This window comes from Polyodon spathula, chromosome 3, assembly GCF_017654505.1.
Source record: "Polyodon spathula isolate WHYD16114869_AA chromosome 3, ASM1765450v1, whole genome shotgun sequence".
NCBI lineage: Eukaryota > Metazoa > Chordata > Actinopteri > Acipenseriformes > Polyodontidae > Polyodon > Polyodon spathula.
In genome coordinates, this window is record NC_054536.1 from 63,503,642 (window position 1) to 63,522,440 (window position 18,799).

Sequence of the window (18,799 nt, forward strand, 5' to 3'; positions counted from 1 at the left end):
GACAGTGCTGAATGAGAGAACAACTGGGTGCTTTTGAAAATGCAGAGTTCAAGATGGAAGTTGGCCTACTTTATTCATCATGTTTCCTGGCTTCTATATGAGAGTAATCTCACACTGGCACACAATGATATATATTATGGGCCTGATTTATCAAGGACTTGCACAGAAATAGTAACAAACAACTGTTGTTTATGTCCTTAATTAACCTTTTGAGGTTTGTTACCAGTTTAGTAAAATGCATGTATTGTATATTTAGTTTAAGAAATGTAACCTGATTTCTATATTTCTGTTTTTTCAGGTTTTCTTTTTGCCACTAAGTAACATTATTCTGAGCTGCTTTAAGGATGGTTCTATATTCGCCTGGGAAAGCGACACTCTGCACTGTAAATATCAGTTACCAGTACCAGAGGAAGGGCCCAAGTTGCATTACAAAGCTTTTGCTGTCACACAGTGAGTTCATTTAGTGTTTCTATATTGCAGTGAAATTGTAGTGACTTCAAGATTTTGTAGTGGTCTTTTTCACCTCGATCTCACAATGTTCCTGTCAACAACATTCACCTGTCCAGAACCCCAGTGTGTTGTGTGTTGGCAGCACGGTGCTATTGGTGGTAGGGCTGTGTTGTATGGATGTACTATGATACTCAGCCCTTTGAATAAGTAGGGGTATTGACCACTCATACAAACTTTTCTTGAGAAAGTTGACAGTCAGTGCGTTTACCCTAGCATAAGAATTCCAAGATTTTTCGTAAAACTAATTCCGATATCAAGTGTCATGTAAACACAGTTTTCAGAAAATGTATCAGAATATTCCTAAAGTCAGTTTTCGGAAAACAGCACCTAGAAATTTCCAAATAAATTCCGAAAACTAACAAAATGTATATGATGTAAACACATTTTTCGGAAAACTTATTGAAATAGCATACTGCACATGTGCACACTTTGACCCATTTCTTCTGCACGTGGTTTTAGAAAACAGAGAAAACAATAATAATCTGCAGTCAGTCTGCATGCATCTGTTTGTAGTACTACAAAGTACTACATTTGTTAAAGTCTGTATGTATTTGTTAATAGCCCATAGTGAAGCAGCAAAAGTTTTCCAGCTTTAAAATTATGTGAATTTAAAATAATGTCTGCAAAAGAAACTGGTAATATAGAACAGGATGAGCTGTTGGAAAGGCTGATTGCACATTCAGGGTTCGACATTAACCATGGCCCGCTGGCTCGGGGCCGGTAGAGAGCACAGTTTGGCCGGCAGCTATGAGGCACGACAGGCCCGACTAGTATAATATATATAATGTGCATATGGTTTCCGTTTCATGAATCTAGGAAAACAGGCCAGTGTGTCAAAAAGCTGAATTAATTTTTACAAACCATTTTTTAAAAACATAACTACAAACTAATCCTAACTTTCCCGCAGCACGTCATATTTGTTGTACAGTCAGAATCTGAGACTGCGTACTGAAGTGTTGTGGTGGTACTCTTACAAATCGGGTTTTCTACAACTAAGCAACCAATAAGCCAAAAGGAAAGGGCTGTAATCACGTTAAATGGCTGAAGTAACATATATTGAAATGCTTCATTTAGCCACTTTCTTTTGAGACATGGGCTGTCTGGTTACCATACACAGTTCGAAACATACTGAAAATAAAAACCATCATGAAATATATTGGGCCAGATAAAATTGCATCCGGGCCAGTAAAAACACTAGATCAGTGGTCCGAGGGGCCAGTAGTTAAAAATCTAAATGTAGAGCCCTGAACATTAGTTAGGGTTAGGGTTGTCATGTAAACGTACTGATTGATCCAGAAAGAGTGATTGATGCCGTTTCCACTTCTGGAAGCTATTTTAATGATCTAAACAGGCTGATCTAAATCTCGCCGCCTTTTACATTCTATAGTCGTTCCACGGGGTTGATTTATTGCCTCCCTTTTTGGCATCACGATAAAATTATGGAAAAAGGTCTGCACTATATTAAGGCTTAAGAATGGTATGGAAATATAATTGAGATGCCACTGTAAAATAGACCCATTTAAGCAAAGAACCAAATGACATTCTGCACAGTAAGGAGAGTAGTGATAATGTTTGTAATGCTGTTTTAAGTTAGGAAAATAGATTTTTGGCTGTTCATTGAAATGTAAAATAAATTACTTCCCACTGCCTTGTTTCACACTGTGTGTGTATATATATATATATATATATATTATATATATACTATATATATATATAATAATACATATGTACCCAAACACAATACCAACAGACCCTTCATTTTTTAAAGTTTATTATTATAATAGTAATGTTTCCATCGCAATCTTGTTCATCTTTTATTATAATGTCTTTGCAGGGATGGGCGAGTTCTGGTTGCTGGGGGGAAATCAAACTGCCTTCACTTATGGTGTTTAGACACCAGGCAGCTGCTGAGAGTAATTCAGATGCCACCTAAAGTCAGGACCGTTCGTTCCCTGGTATTTCTGCCTGACAGCTTTGATGGAGGATCGAGTCAGGTTGGTAAAACGGTGATCTGTAGACTTTCTGTTATTGAACTGAAAGGTATATTTTAAGTTTCAATTACAATGGGCAAGACCACAGATTTGAAAGACTTTGATTGAGGGTTGATAGCAGGAGCTTTTCTGGCAGGTGCTTCTCCATAACTACTACTCCCAAGGAACTTTCTTAAAAGTGATGTTGTAGAATGATTCTGTTTATTTTGTCCAATTGCAGTAAGGAAGCTTGCTGTATATAGAAGCAGGCACTAGTGGTTGAATTTGTATAACATTAAATGCTCTGACTACAGCTAAGAAAAAAAAGCCTCATCACAGTGTAAAAATAACTTGCATGCTTGTGCTCGTACCACCTTTTCAGGTCCTTGGAGTTTTGAGTCAGGATGGGATATTGAGGTTCATCAACATCCAGACTTGCAAGCTGATCTTCGACATTGGGAGTCATGACGACGGCATTGGTTCAGCTGTAATTGCTCCAAATGGACACTACATTGTTGCTGTGATGGAAAATGGCAGCCTTAACATATACAACGTACAGTCTCTTACGCAGGATGTTAATAAGGTAACAGAGATACAAAACACACAGATACGTAGGCTTATATTTTCAAACGTTGGCAATTGGTTTTACTTTGGTTTCCTATAAAATGTTATCAATACATCAAAAAACACTTTGGAAACAAAGGGTCCTCTTCATTTTTAAAATCTTGTTAACAGAGATTGAAGTAATAAAAAAAAGCCTATGGTTTGTGAATAAAGCAGGATCATTTCTGTTTGCCGGGTAATCCTGTTTCTGGCACGCAAGGGGGAGTCAGTTTAAGCCTATTTTTATGTGCTACAACCCCAACACTGCTCATGTTATAGTGTGGAAACTATCAGAAGATTAGAAATGGCACTTTGTTTTACAGCTTATTCTCCTAAACTGGTTTGTCTTGTGTGCACTCATAGCCACCACCTCCTTTGGTCAAAGTGATTACAGACTTTGACAGAGGCAAAGCTTCCAGAGATCCAGTTCCTGGCCTGAAGATGAAGGTGGCATCTGGACGTGTTGAGAGGCCTGTCAAGACAAGAGATTCCAAAGCCCAGACCCGAATCCTGAGACCTCCCGCAGACACACTGGAAGATAAAGAGGTGGGATGAATCCAGTGAAACCTTAATGGTCAAACATGGTTAGATTCTTTGCAGCAGGCCTAATACAGTGGCTGATTCACCAACTGAATCTGCCTGTGTTTCCATGCATTCTTCTAGCTTTTAAAACATTCAGTGAAAATGTATTTTGTGGTGATTGGTATAAAGCCTAATAATCATATTAGGTCTAAAGTTTAATCCACAGGTCTTGGCTTTGATACTAGTCCGATATTGCAGACTTTTTCAATAAATAACCCAGTTGGCTAGTAACCCACAGCGCATATATAAACAATGCAAATGTGATAAAGTTCTTTGTCATTCTTCTTGATGTAACTAATGTGACTGTGTATGAACTGAAGAATCTCTATGGTTAATACATGTTTTCCTGTGATTGTAATTGGAACACAGCAAAGATTAATTTTAATGCACTTGCATTTCAGAATGAATTGCCAGAGGGTTTAAACAAAAAGAGACTTCAAGCTTTGCTCAAAGGATTTGGGGAATACCCAGCAAAATACAGGTACTGTATAATCGTGAAGCCAAAGTAGCTATAACATCATCTAAGCTGCATATGTAGTAAAGGGTCATTTTTTAGTTTTTCTGCTTGCTTTGGGTTTATTGGAGATTATTCAGTTTGTGTGCCTTTTATCACAGGGTGCTCTGCCACTAGGGGTGCTGCCCCATTATATTTTCAGTACCAAGCATTTTTCAGTGGGATGCTCCCCCAGGACCAGGGGCTTTTTGACTGTAGTTGACTCTCTTCCTATAAAAATTCAGTAAAAATCAATTTTATACAGTAGCATCTTGCAAATGATGTGTGTCTTGCAAATGATGTCCTTTGTGAAACATGTGAAACATTATAAACTGAAGCTTATATATATATATATATATATATATATATATATATATATATATATATATATATATATATATATATATATATATATTCCTTTGCCTTGAGTCTAAGGCTGTTCACAAGCAATGCAGATAATGCGCTTTTCTGCACAGGGCACAGCTGCACACCTGGCATTGGTGTCTCTTATGGCTTTCAGCGGGGTTGCCAGCTTCAGCTGTGGGTATATTCTTGGCAGTCTCCCTCTGTTCCAAATGCTTCTTGCGAAGTTCCTGTGCTAACTGCATACATACACACACACACACACATACACACTGTTCCCTCGCTACAAGGCTCATGATTATAACTAGGGGTCTACCTAAACAGCAATTTCGCAGAAATCGTGAAATTGAGGGGTCACCGCGAAATTCACCTCTTTTAGGGGCCAATGCATATGCACAAGTACAGAGAAACTTGTCTAAATGAACCACTGCACAAAGCAAGAGACGCAAACTACGTATCTTCCTTCTGTAGATAGCCCATTTTATTCCTTCGCAGCCTTGGGTGCATTGCAAACTAAAAAAGTCCACAAATAACATTTACAAAAAGCGTTTAATGTTGTTATTTACTATTCAAATGAGAACGAAGTTTTAATCAGCCTATCAGTGCGTGTTTACAGTTTTTCTGTGACCTGTTCTGTGCAGTAGGGGGTGGGACAAAAGTTGGTGCTGAATTGTTTTCATTTAGGTTGCTAAAATCAAGTTTTCAGCATTGGAGTAAAATAGTAGAAATGGATGCAGAGGTGCTGCTCAATTTATGGGCAAGTCAACTGCAGGGGGATGCTGCATGCTTGCCTTTAACAAATCACAGCACTCTGTTTTAGTAAGGAAGCAAGTACCACTATTTTTAGGCTTTATAGTGTTCTGATATACTGTCTATTTAGGTTTATTTAATGTTTAAACAGGTCCGTGAAATCCTAATTTTATTCTACAACCTACCCGTGAAAAATACGTAAATTTACCGCGGTTTAAGTAGACCCCTAATTATAACGCGCCTCGGATATTACGCTGCTACAGTATATCCTCCAATTCCCCATACTAGTGATTCATGCAATATTTCTACAGTAAATATAGTACCGGTGTTGTGCAAACTGTAAACAACTTCTCAGTCTAACTTCCGTTTCTGTCTCTCCCTTTTGATACAATATTTGAACTGAAGAGAAGCTGCGCTGACAATTTATAACACATATTTTTCAGCCTTCGTTTTATAACTAAATAAATATTAGGCCTATTATGTGGTTATCTTTCCTAATGTATTTACTTTTTTTGCAGCGAGAGGAGCTGCGGCTTCAGCCCCGCTGCGGCCGCCAAACCTGGGGCGAGCCCATTCCCTCTTCCCCTCGCCCGACCCTCTCTCCTTCTCGCACTTGGTTTGCTTGTCTGTCGCTTGGAACTGAACTCCCGACCGCCGTTTAGCCAGGCTATTTATAGTTTAAAAACTGCTGATAAAAACGATCCACGAGTGGGAAATTTTTACCTTTTTTTTTTTTGTAAAAAATATAGCATTGATTGCATGGTGCTTTATGCACGGTTAATTCACGGATAGTTACATTTTTGCTTCACTATATGTACATCATAGAGAGGGAGTTATTTAATTTTGTATTTTAGTTAGATGTGTGTTGTGTCCTGTGGCGCCCACCACCCTCTCCCCAGTTTATAACGCTCTTCGGTTACAACGCTCATCTTGTGTGTGTGTGTGTGTGTGTGTATATATATATATATATATATATATATATATATATATATATATATATATATATATATATATATATATATATATACATATATATATATACACACACACACACACACACACACACACACACACACACACACACACAGAATCTGCATTTATAAACAGTAAAATTGTCGAACACTGCTTGTGTGACCGGCACACGTGACTTGCTTCTGGGAGTCCAGTAGGAAAAACAATTTAATCTTACTTTAGATAGAAAATGGATGCAGAAAAAAATAAATAAATGTATAACAGAAGATATTAATTCTTTGCCATTTATTTTCTTTAAAGTAACTGAAATTCCGAGAAGCTAGACACATATTGGCTCACATTTGAGCACTGCTTTTGCTGTGACACGTGTTTTCAGTGGTGACTTCATTCCTTCATACGACTTTAGAAAGTTGACCGGAAGTACTGCATTGACATATCTGCAATGAGGGTTTGATAGCTATTATTTTCCAACAGTTTCAAATAAATTACTATTAAAAAAAAAAATCGAATTTGCCTTAACCGTAGTGTGTATTTTTCACATAGGAAAATCTGATGTCAACAAAATTATAGCAATAAATACGTATGATTTACTGGAATTATTTTGTTACCACCAGGTACTTTAAAGCCTCTCAAGTGATTTGTGTTGTAACATTAACATGGCTTTTTCTACTTCCAAAAAGCAGCAAGTTAGAGTAATCACTCTGAATACATGCCCCATTTCAATGCTTTTCTTTTTTTTTTCTTTCTAGAATGTTCATCTGGCGCTCTTTACTGCGCCTTCCTGAGAACCACGCAGCATTCAGCAGCCTGACTGACAAGGGCACCCACTCTGCCTTTGTGAGACTCCACGAGGTCTATCCCATCAAGAGCACCAAGCTGCAGAGGGTCCTCCAGAGGTGTGTCTGGGGCAGTGCTGTCTAGAGGGCCATTTAACGTTGTAATATATGGTAAAACTATGGTACTGATAATAATGTTCTCCCTGGTACTGTGCCTATTTCTCCGGCCTAGTTCAGTCAACAAGTGTTGATCCACATTCACTTTGTTAAATGGTAACTCCACGAGGCTCCTTTTTTAGCTAAGACATTGGTCTGTGCTCAAGGTAAATCGTCCTAACTGAAGCTTGTCTGGTTCTGTCCCTGTAGAATATTATCATCGTTGGCTCACTGGTCAGCCATCTTTGGGGAGATCCGTTACCTACCGTTAGTGGCATTTCCATTTGTTAAACTATTCCAGAACAACCAGATGATCTGCTTTGAGGTGATTGCTACAGTTATAAGTAAGTAGGCTTCTTTCCTGAAACATTTTTCTTATCGCTGGCGTCAGGGAATATCATACATATGTATAAAGTGGTGTTTGTATGTACTGTACATACTGCGTGAATGTCACACTTACATTTTCAAATATACTTAAAAAACTGATCATCCAATTGTAAAATTACCTGTTGAGCATTTACCCAAATGAGTAATATTCACAGGATATTATATTTATAAAATCTCACTAATCACATACCATCTTGTCTTGTCTTGTTTCTTGTTGCACACACTATTTGTGTGCTAATAAGAAGTACAAATAAACCAAATGCATTCTACTAGGGACAGTATTCATTTTAAAGAAAATAGAAAGGTGCTTTAATTATTTTTTTCCTTTTTTAAATTTCTTCTGCACCAGTGAACTGGTGCCAGCACTGGTTTGAGTACTTCCCTAACCCTCCTCTCAATGTGCTGAGTATGGCAGAGAATGTCCTGGCCCATCACGACAAAGAGCTGCTCCAGCACCTTGTGAACTGTGGAGTAACCTCGCAGGTAATTGGTAGAACTTCGTCCTTATCTCAACTGTCCTTGGCGTTCTTAGTTTTACTTTTCTTGCATTTCTGAGAATTTCGTGTGTTTATTTTTAGTCATGAGAACAGGGAGAAAATGGTTCAGAAAAGGCTCGCTGCTGACTTTTGGAAACAAATGCAGTAGTGCTTGTAATTTTCATTTTTACCTTCCTGGCAAAAAAGAAAGTCACGATTGAAATATATATGCATCAGTTGTGTTTTATCTTTTTGATGTCTAGCTGTGATAGGCAACACCAGCTTTGCTGTTTAATAATTAGAGACACGGTTGGAACAAAGATCTGGATTGGAATGACCAAGGTTGCTCAAGTTATTATGTGATGTGTCCTTACTGTGAGGAAGACGTTAAATGAGTGATGACCAAGGTTTTAAATAATTGGCATACTACTGATTAGTGTAAGCAACCATATCTATGAAGTATTGGCTTATCCCAATTCTATAAAAAAAAAAAAAAATTAGTAAACATAATAAAACAAGAAAAGGGCTACTAATTTTCCACGATCGCGGAATCACAGACGGAATCGTGAAATTAGGCATTGAGAACGGAATTCTGCTTTGCAATTGCACCTCTTTTACCGCTGTCATTCACCTATAAAAAATAACGGATTGCTTTGAAAACTACACTACACAGAATCCCAGCGATGATGCTTGTAAAAAAGTTTTTGTATGTTATTTGGATCATTGGATAACAAGAGAACAGGTGGTTTTGTGTGCTTTACGCTAAGGGGCTTGTTTAAAAAAAGCAACTAGCTGTTTTGTGAGTTCTGTTCTGTGGAATAATTTTGGAGTTGTGTATACAGAAAAGTGAAAAGTACCTGAAAAAAACGAAAGTAATTAAATTCATGTATTCATTTATTTAGTTATCGCTTAATTTAGTTTTATAACTTATTTATCATTAACTCCTTAATATTACGTACTCATAGTGGTTTTTATTTATTTATTATTCAAATTTTTTTTTTTTTTTTTACTTGTGTTGCTATAACATGGCTCTCTCTACACTCACTACTGTAATAAGAACAGAGCATTTGGACAATTGTAGATTCAACCATGAGTGGACCAATAAATACCTATTTATTTTACCAGCTGTACCGAACGCAAAGCCAGTGTGTTTACTGTGCAATGAACGTGTGTCAGTAGGTAAGGAATACAATATGAAAAGGCATTTTGAAACCAAACAAGAAGCTTAGAAATACTTATACAGGGGGCACAGTAGTTAGAAGCTCAAAAGTAGAAGTGTTGATCTCTTCCTAACGGTTATACTATTAATATGTCACATACATTTAAAAATGTTTGTAATGATACTCCATTAAATTCTATCTTCTATAATTCTACTACTATTCATATGGTAAAATGTGTAAGTCTTGTTCAATTTATGAACATTGTTATGTAATATTTATTATTGCATAACAATGTGCAGAGTAAAATACTCTGGTCCACCTACTCCTAACTGGCCCCCTTAAAAAAAAAAAAAAATGATGATGAGAATTACTCTAACTAAGGCAACTCTATCTACATGCAAGCAGTTTTACAGCAAGTACAGCATAAACCAGTCTGCTTTGTTGCAGATGAAACTACACATGGGAGAGAAGTGTCGTGAACATTGTATTTAATTTGTAATTTTATGAAAATTGTATATTTTTGTATAACACCCCTCGTTTTCAACTAGTCTGTATATTGTAATGCCAGCAATAAGCAGTTTTTTTTCAAAACACTTTTATTTGTTGACTGACCTACAGTACATTGTTACTAGTGGACTGCTTTAAGAAAGATTTTTCTTGAAAACTACAGCATCTCAGGGACTTAAAAAAACAAAAAATGAATTTTTAATGTAAAAATGTTATTTATGTTCAAATTACGTTGTTAATTCTTAATAAATTGGTAAAAACGGAATAAATGGAATTGGTCATTTTGAATTGAATTGAAAAGAAGAATTGAAAATCAGGAGCCCTACAAGAGCAATTGTAACAGTGCTAAAACTTAAAGAGCGAGTTGCGGGGTTCTGAAAAATAGTGTATACGTCCCCACGTGTTGCGACAACTATTGCAATGATGTACCAGTAATTCTTTTCATTGTTAACATCCCGACAACTTTGTACACTTAAGTTTTAAGTCTCTTTCAAAGGTATTTTCAAGTTGCCCACTCTAATGCACTCGAGTTTGAGATCAGGGGCGTGCTAGAAGATTTAGAAAAAATAAATAAAAACTACAAGTGCTCTGGCTTAGTGTAGCTGATAGTGTAAGGATTATTGCCCACATTGCCAAATAGGTAACACTGCAATAAGGACCCATGACGTCACATGCAACACAAAGCCTGAGCTCTTGTGTTTCTGTTTGTAATCGCTCCTCCTGCAGGGATCAGGGACACGCCCCTGTTCTCAGGCCTCGGTGCACTTGGCTGAATCTTGAAAATACATTTGAAACAGAATTTACATTTTATAAGTGTAAAATGTTGTCAGGATGTTAACAATGAAAAATGTCAGCTAAGTTATTTAAGCAGTTGAAGCAAACACATATAACCCTATGTTTTTCGTAACCCCGCTTCTTACTCTTTTTAAAGAGGTAAGTGATTTGATTTTTCTTCATTGTTCTGTATCTCTTAAATCGGAGAAGAATCATTTTCAATTTTGGGCCTGTACTCCCACCCTTCCTTTGTAGCTTTATGCCTGGCCGCTTCTGGAAACCCTGTTCTCTGAGGTGCTGACGCGAGAAGAATGGCTGAAGTTGTTTGATAATGTTTTCTCCAACCACCCCTCTTTTCTGCTGATGGCAGTAGTGTCATATGTGATCAGCTCCCGGGCTCCCTTAATACACTGCACGTTGAAGGATGACTTCGAGGTAGGGAAATATGACAGTATCACGGTTCAATTTTTAATTATGTTTTCAGCCTTCAAGAAAGTAAAGAAATTGGATATATAAAAAAAAAAAGATATGGGCATTGTATATGTATTTAATGGTACAGTACAACTTCATTACTTTGAAGGGACCTCCTCTGTCTGGCTGTCCTTTTTTTTTCGTTCAACAGTTTTTTTTTCATGTGCCAGTTAGTTTGCCATTTGGCAACTCTAACTGTTCTTTTGCTGCGCTGATTCAAACAAGCCTAGCCGTAAATTGTTTTCCTCTTGCAGTATTTTTTCCACCATCGCAATAACTTGGATATTAATGCAATGATCAAGGAAACCTATAGACTCATGGACAGCACTCCGAGCGACCTCCACCCACAGCGCATGCTGAATGACTTTGAGCCCTTAACCAGAGGGCAGTACCCAGTCTTCAACAAGTACCCCACCTTCATTGTGGAGTACCAGTCCCAGGAAAGGGAGAGGATTCGACAACAGGAGTTGGAGTATTTAAGGGAAAGGTAAGTTGCAGTTATAGGCCATACTCTTTGTTTTGTCATGCAGTATGTACAACTTACTGACACTCGCTTGTTGCCATTTTGTTATGCCTTGCTAATTAGCATAATTTTTTCATTCCTTGCCATTGCTGTTTCTTCACAGTAAACAGTGCCCATACATGTTTTCATAAACTAATAACACAAAGTTTACTATTGCCTTTTTGTAGCTGAACAAGCAAACGAAAACTGAAAATTAATTTTAAACAATTCAAATAATGGAAACGGCATCATAAAATGAAGGTGAAAAAAATACCAAGTTTTGGGTCTTGTTTGTTTCATTCCACATAACAGAAAGTCACAACAAAAAGAGTTTAACTTTAAGGCAGTAGTGAGGATTTGTTAGCTTCCTGGAAAGCTAGTGAAATGGGTGTATTTAGTAGCGGTTTATTCAACTAATAAGTCTGTATAAAAATAACTTAAAAAAATAAACACCTACCTACTGTTTTACATAGACTGAATAACCCAAACTATCGCATAGTAGGCCTATATTTAAGTCATAAAGTATCTATTGAAACCACCTTGTGCTCAAGGCTACGTATACACACACACACACACACACACACACACACTGCAGTTTGCTCGACAACAGTATTTACAAACGGCACTCGCCGCGTCTGTTTGTTGTACACGCACACCTTTCATCACTGAAGTGAGTGCACTCCCTGTTTAAACAAATCACTGAACTTGGGCCAGCATTTCATGCCGATCGTGAGGTTTTGTGTGAGAACATGGAGGCTGTGTTTTTGTTTATGCTTTTATAAGAAAGTACTGATAACACCGTGTAACAATTTTTTTTTTGTTTTTTTGTTCCTGGGTAGTAAGTGTTATTTCCTAATTGCTTATGCCTCAAAAGTACAGAAAATGGCTATTATTCCCCACAAACTTTGCTTTTGTGACCAGGACAGTTATATTTCAAAATATCACTATTTCCAATGGGAAAATGGGCAAATGTGTGTCTTTTTGTCAGAAAGTCAGAAAAAAACAACATATGAATCCAAATTAACATGTATTTATACTAAAGTAATACAAAAATGACTACAAAAGATTTAGAAGTGAGTAGTTTTTCGAGATTTACGATTATACTGTATTATATATATTATATATATATATATATATATATATATATATATATATATATATATATTATATATATATATATATATATATATAATAAAATACATGCACATTAAAAAACATGGCCCCTCATTAGATATTCATGTGTTCACAAACAGGGTGAAAGGGTCCCTTGTAAAACGTGTCATCAATCTAACTTTTGACATAGACTATCGTAATACTACTACTTAGCCATCTGCCATGTGGGTGCGTGCATTTGCTGCTGAGTGACAGGCAGGAGATCGAGACGGAGGTTAGGTTGATATACCCCGCAGGTGAACAGGATTTATTTACATATCAACACGCTGAACAGCTCATGTGACGCTACCAGCAATTGTAGTGTACATACAACACAGTGTACGAAATCTTTGGTAGGATCTGCAATCTCTAAACTAATCTTCTCTGTTCAGTAATAAACTAACGTGGCTGAAGAGCTTGATCATAGTAGATAAACAGTTAGGGTGGATATGTGACTGGCAGATACACGACAGATTATTGTGCGTGTGTGTGTGTTTGTGTATATATTACCATAAGTGGTACTGAATAATGCTGTGGCCAAAACATGATGGAGAATTCTCAGTGGATGACCGTGTTTTCTTTTCGGTTTCTTCTCTCTCCACTCTCTTGGTAATGTCATTGTCAAATCATGGTTTGCAATCTCACTACCAGATATACCCATGCAGGATGTTATGAAGTGAGTCCTCTAAACATTTTAAAGACTGCATGACCCCAGTGACTGCGTCCTGACCCTGTGTTGCGCTCCAGGCAGATAGCCCACGAGCTGGAGTCTGAGGCGGTGAAGCGGAAGGCTGGGGACGAGGCATGGTACAAACAGCAGGAGCTGCTCCAGGAAGCAGAGGAGCAGAGGAGGAAGATACTGCTGGAGGAGGAGAACAAACTGGTGGCCCAGAGAGTCCGGTACCAGTGGCCTTTACACAACAGTTTCTGTTACAAAATGTTTCATTTAATTAATCAGATTTTAATGGCAGTATACAAATTAATCATTATTGTACTGCCGGTTATTTTGCTAAGATATTTTTTTTTTAAAAAAACGCATTTCAGAAAAGGTTTGTGTTGGGTAGGTAGGTGGTTAAAACAGGAACAAAAATGTACTTTTATGCAAGTGATCTCTTCTTAAAAAAATTATTTCTAATGCTAATAAGAAGTTGAAAAATAGACTCCTGTAAGTTAGCTAAGCAGTGTTTATTGTACCTAATAATGGATTTCTGTGCTCCCAGGCTGGCTGCTATGAAACGGGAGATGAAAGTGAAGGAGCTGCATGTGATCGATGCATCACGGAGGCGCTTTCTGAAATACCAGCAGGATCAGAAGAAAATGGAGCTGAGGAGACTTGATGATGAGATTGACAGAAAGGTTTGGATCCCTAAACTCTTATTTCTGCAGCTCTGTCACTGAGCTGCTTATTGAACCCCAGTGGTGCCCAATACTTTACCCATCGATTGAAGTAATCAATCAGTAGAATGTTACAGTAAATAAACATTTTGATTGAAGGTGACTGAAGTCTTTGACAAGTGCACCCTGTTACGTTTATATCACTGAATATCTTGTTATTGAGTGCTAGTGATTTAAAGGGATCAATAGGAATTGTCCGACTGTTACAAATCCTTGCCATGTTGTGGTTTTTTATTTTTTTTTTATTAGAGGTCACTAAGAGAGCAAGAAACTGGCACTGCGGTGCAAGACATTGAAATACGTCAAATGGAACTGGAGGCCCAGAGAAGAATGTTTGAACAGGTATAATTAAGGCAAATCTGAGAAAACTCTGGAGATAGGTGTTTGTTATATAAACTGTGTTATTTTGAATTTGCAGCGGTACCACATTGCCCCCAGCAAAATTAAATGGATATTGTGGATCTTATTCACAACTCTTAATTCTTTAACAATTGGAATACATGAAACTATTTTAAGGTTTGAGTAGGGTGAAGTGTTACAACCAGCCAAACCTGAATTGGTGACTATATAGCCCTTTGGGGTGCAAACTATTTGGGCAGCATTTAGCTTAAAAACCTCCTTTTTATAGGACCCATTTACTTCCTTTAAAGTCCAGAGTGCTAATTATGCTAGTGTTACAAGCCTGACATTTTGCTACAGATGTGTTGAAAGGGGAGGTTCAAACATAAAAGATGAATTTTTAATGATTTTGTTTTTAGGAATGCTGATTTATAGTACACAAAGTCTGTTCAAATATGGTTTGCCTTCCTTTTTAATAGCAACTTGCTAAGGAGCAGGAGAGAGTGACCCAGGAAGTGAAAGGAGAAGTGGATGCTTGTCGGCGAAAGGCAGAAATTGAAGATCACATGTTATATAAACTGATAGAAACAGATGCGTGTCATGACATTGGCGCCAAGACGGTAAAGGTTTTGCATACTGAATAGTTTAGCAGTAGGATGTTATACTAGACAGAGATTATCTCCTATTTATGAAACCTTGCTGAATGACCTTTACTAACAGTTTTAGTTAAGACGATGATGCTTCTGACCCAGTTAAATGCATTTCTCATTTGAGCCTCTGTTTTGGGCTGTACTTTGTGACAGCTCCCCAGTCCTTACCACATTTATATAGATTTTTAACATCCGTGCCTTTTGTCCATCCTTAACAAGTACCCTTTTTCAGTTGTTTATTATTCCCTGCAGAAGGTGGAGGAAGCATTGGCAGAGGCAGATCAGTTGTGCACCGACACAGACTGGCAAGTGGAGATGATCAGCAGACAGCAGCAAGCGGATACAGACAGAGAGAGGGATTACCAAGTTCTGGCCAGGCTGAGCAGAGGGGCTCGGGCCAAGGAGGGGCAGATCCTCAACCTCATGAAGGAGGTTGAGGGGAAGAGGGTGAGGATCAGGGTTTGAGTCTTCTTGCTAAAACAACATTTGTCGATTTTGCAAGGCTCGGATGCGTTTTTGTTGCAGCCACAGATAAAATGAATAGCTTTCACCTGCAGTAAATCGTAGATCTTTAATTATATGGCAGGCTGATGACCAATAAGTTTAAGATCTCGGACTCCCAGTCCCAACTATGGGCCTGATTTTCTCAAACTCTTTGTTGGCGTTAGTACCATTTCTGACTTGGTATCAGTGCTAATATCTTTCTTCAGCAATCGGTCTAACCTACAAAGATCAATCTGTGTGCTTGAATTAGTGCTGTTACCACGTTTTCAATGCATTTGGGGTGTTCCCATGTTGTTATCAGTATCACAATTATGCAGGAACTTAGACCCGGTTTGGAATCTATACCAGGTGTTCGCACGTAGTATCTGTTGAGGCTAGGGTTTTATCAGCAAGTTTAAGTAGCAGTCATCAGTGCTGCATTTTCTGCATGTTATTTCCTATTGCAGCTGTTGAACTGCAACTTAATTGAGACCATAGACATCTACCCCATAGGGAAGGAAAGCTATATATTTTGCCACTCCATCTTTTTTTGCTCTGTGTAAACACTATTCTATTTTTTGTTATGGTTTTGCCACGAACGTTGGTTTGACCCACCGTAGTCCGCACTGCACTATTTCCAACAGCTAAAGTTAGCAGCAACCGGAGATTGATTAATTAAATACATACTCTCCTCGACTTACGACGCACGGCACTTCCGATTCTTTTCCATTATTACCCTGCTTCAACTTTACGATATCAATACGGCATTTACGACACGACGAGACACGAGCCATGCGTCATGTGCGCATGCTCGGTGTCCGAAGTGTAGTGCCTGTCGTAGTCGCCCTGACTCAGTCTAGTATTTTATTTATTTATTTATTTATTTATTTTATGCATGTAACTGTTTTTTAGAATTTATTTGGTCTTAACAATGTCTGATTAGAGCAATGTACTCAAGACTAAGCCTAAGCTGTGAACTCTGTCACATGATGAGGGGCTTAAATTCAGGCAATCGTAGTTCCAGCTAGGAGTACTGCATACACACACTGAATACTTCATTAGAAAGCCCTTAATCTCTACTTTTAAACAAGCCATACAGATGCCTGGGTAATATGCGCATACCCATCTGGGAAGTGTGAAGACTTAAATAAATAGTTGCATGAGTACAATATAACAGGTGATTTTTGTAAAAATATATTATATGGCCAGAGTCAGGAACATAACCCCAGTTTATAACATTGTTCCTATGGGAAAATGTGCTTTGACTTACAACACGACTTTCAGGAACCAATTGTGTCTTAAGTGCGAGGACTGCCTGTATAGACTTGCTAATTTTTTGTTTAGTTTGCTTTATTCTCTGTTAATTAAATTATATTCAAACGGTTATTTATGTATATATATTTTTTAAAATAAGGACGTTAGTAGGTTTGTGTTGTAATTTGCAAAGACTAACTCAGAAAGAGTTTGTGCACTCATGCAGTCTGCAGTACAGAGGTGTGAACTCAAAACATGTCATATTGTAAGAAAACAACCTCGAATCTAATTTTATTTAATATGTAAGGCATTCTAAAAACAGTGACCACTTTCTTTGAATGAAAACTTTCTCACCTCGGTTTAATAATATTTTATGCACAGTGTTGGTCTGCGCTGTGTGCTGAAGTCAACTAATATTTAGACTCTGTAGTTGTTTGTACATTTTACTATTGTATCATCATGCTTCCTAAGCAACACTATCATTGTAGCAGATGTTTAAGATTAAGATTTCCATTACATTAGAGTAGATGTTGAACTTAATGCTGATTTGAACTCGACTCTAGCCAAGATAAGCACCAACTAAGACATAGCTTTGCAGTAAACTAATGTGATCCATCTGCATCTAGATATCCTTGTGTCAGGTGTTGACTGCTGTAGTGTAATGCTGGCTCCAGAGATCAGATCATTTTGCCAGTCCAGCGCATCAGCACACACAACGGCTACGATGCTGGCTCCGGGGATCAACCCATTGCGTTCTCCCCAGCGCATCAGGGTTGAGCTAAGTAGGGTACATCTCTGGGGTCGTCAAGTGGGCACCTTCCGTCCTCTGTGTTTTGTTGACTAGCCCATGACACCTCAAGAGCACTTAACAGTGATTCTGGCGTCCCAGCATCACCCCCCTCCGTCCCCAACTCAGCTCAGCCCAGCTTACTTACCTGTACATCAGCGTTGCTTTCTTTCTAATGTGCATCCCCATCCCGAATCTTTCCGTCACAACCACAGCCAGTTGCTGCTCCTTTCTGCTGCTTTAGATAGGTTCTTCTGTGCAACGCAACTCTTGGCCACTGAACCCAACGTCTCTGAGAAACTGGGTTGTGGAGTGTGCCACAAATCCTCGACAACCCACCTCCACTCGGTAAACTTGGACTCTCCATCCTCGCTGTTCTGCTTCAGCAGCAATTTGAGCATACCGAAGTTTCTACCTCTCATACACCTCGTCCACAGCATCTTCCCATGGCACTGTTAACTGTACCAGATGAACAAGGTGTGCTGATTCAGACCACAAGACAATGTCTGGTCGAAGGTTAGTGGTGGCAATCTCAGTTGGAAAAATATGCCGTTGACCAACGTCTGCCAGCATCTTCCAGTCTCTAGCAGCTTCCAGTTTTCCTGGGCGAGGCTTGGTTTTAACACACTTTCTTGGTGGTTGCTCTCCTGGATGGAGAAATATTGCCTTTTGTGTGTAGTGCTTTGATAAAACTGGTGGCAACTTATTGGTCAGGTTACACTTGTCTTCCAATGCTAAGGCCAAACATCGCAGCACCTGGTCATGGTGCCAAGTAAACCGTTCTTGGCTAAGACCCACCTTGCATCCTGTCAAAATGTGCCTTTATGTTGCAGGTGATGAACACAACAGACATGAGGGATCCTCCCAGAGGTTTAGGTTCTGTGGTGATGGGAGAACATCATATGCTGATCTGATGAGGAAACTGATCCTGCTCTGTTCCATTGTCCATAGGTCTTGCCAGCCAAGCTTAATTTACAGATTTATTCCTTTCACTTAAGGGTCAATTTTACAAACTTCTCCTGTCTTAGTGTCTCTGGGATTATCGGGCCAGTTGGCTTTAGATTTGCTTCTGTCCTTCAGGGTGCTGCTTAATTACAGTTGAGCCCGTTGGCCAAACACAGACGTTCATAAAAAATGGTACAACTAGCCAAAAGCGGGACAAAAATAAGATTTGACTAAACTTGTGGGGACACTGGAACATGCTACCTAAAAAGAGGGCAGTCCTGTGAAAATCGGGAGGGTAGGTAGCATTACTATTACCAGTACGACTGATAATAATAATGATGT

The 18,799-nt window shown here is 38.4% G+C and overlaps 1 protein-coding gene across 3 annotated transcripts in view; it reads left to right on the plus strand.

Annotated features, from left to right (window-relative positions):
- tbc1d31 (TBC1 domain family, member 31) overlaps positions 1–18,799 on the plus strand; it is a 32,517-nt gene that overhangs the window by 2,865 nt on the left and 10,853 nt on the right. For all 3 annotated transcript variants that reach the window (XM_041245681.1, XM_041245682.1, XM_041245683.1), the window contains exons 5-19: positions 299–450; positions 2,345–2,504; positions 2,863–3,063; positions 3,447–3,629; positions 4,067–4,146; positions 6,993–7,139; positions 7,386–7,519; positions 7,912–8,045; positions 10,735–10,914; positions 11,205–11,437; positions 13,352–13,504; positions 13,825–13,960; positions 14,249–14,341; positions 14,818–14,958; positions 15,241–15,435. In XM_041245681.1, the coding sequence (XP_041101615.1) occupies positions 299–450; positions 2,345–2,504; positions 2,863–3,063; positions 3,447–3,629; positions 4,067–4,146; positions 6,993–7,139; positions 7,386–7,519; positions 7,912–8,045; positions 10,735–10,914; positions 11,205–11,437; positions 13,352–13,504; positions 13,825–13,960; positions 14,249–14,341; positions 14,818–14,958; positions 15,241–15,435 (2,322 nt within the window). The remainder of the gene's footprint in view (positions 1–298; positions 451–2,344; positions 2,505–2,862; positions 3,064–3,446; positions 3,630–4,066; positions 4,147–6,992; positions 7,140–7,385; positions 7,520–7,911; positions 8,046–10,734; positions 10,915–11,204; positions 11,438–13,351; positions 13,505–13,824; positions 13,961–14,248; positions 14,342–14,817; positions 14,959–15,240; positions 15,436–18,799) is intronic.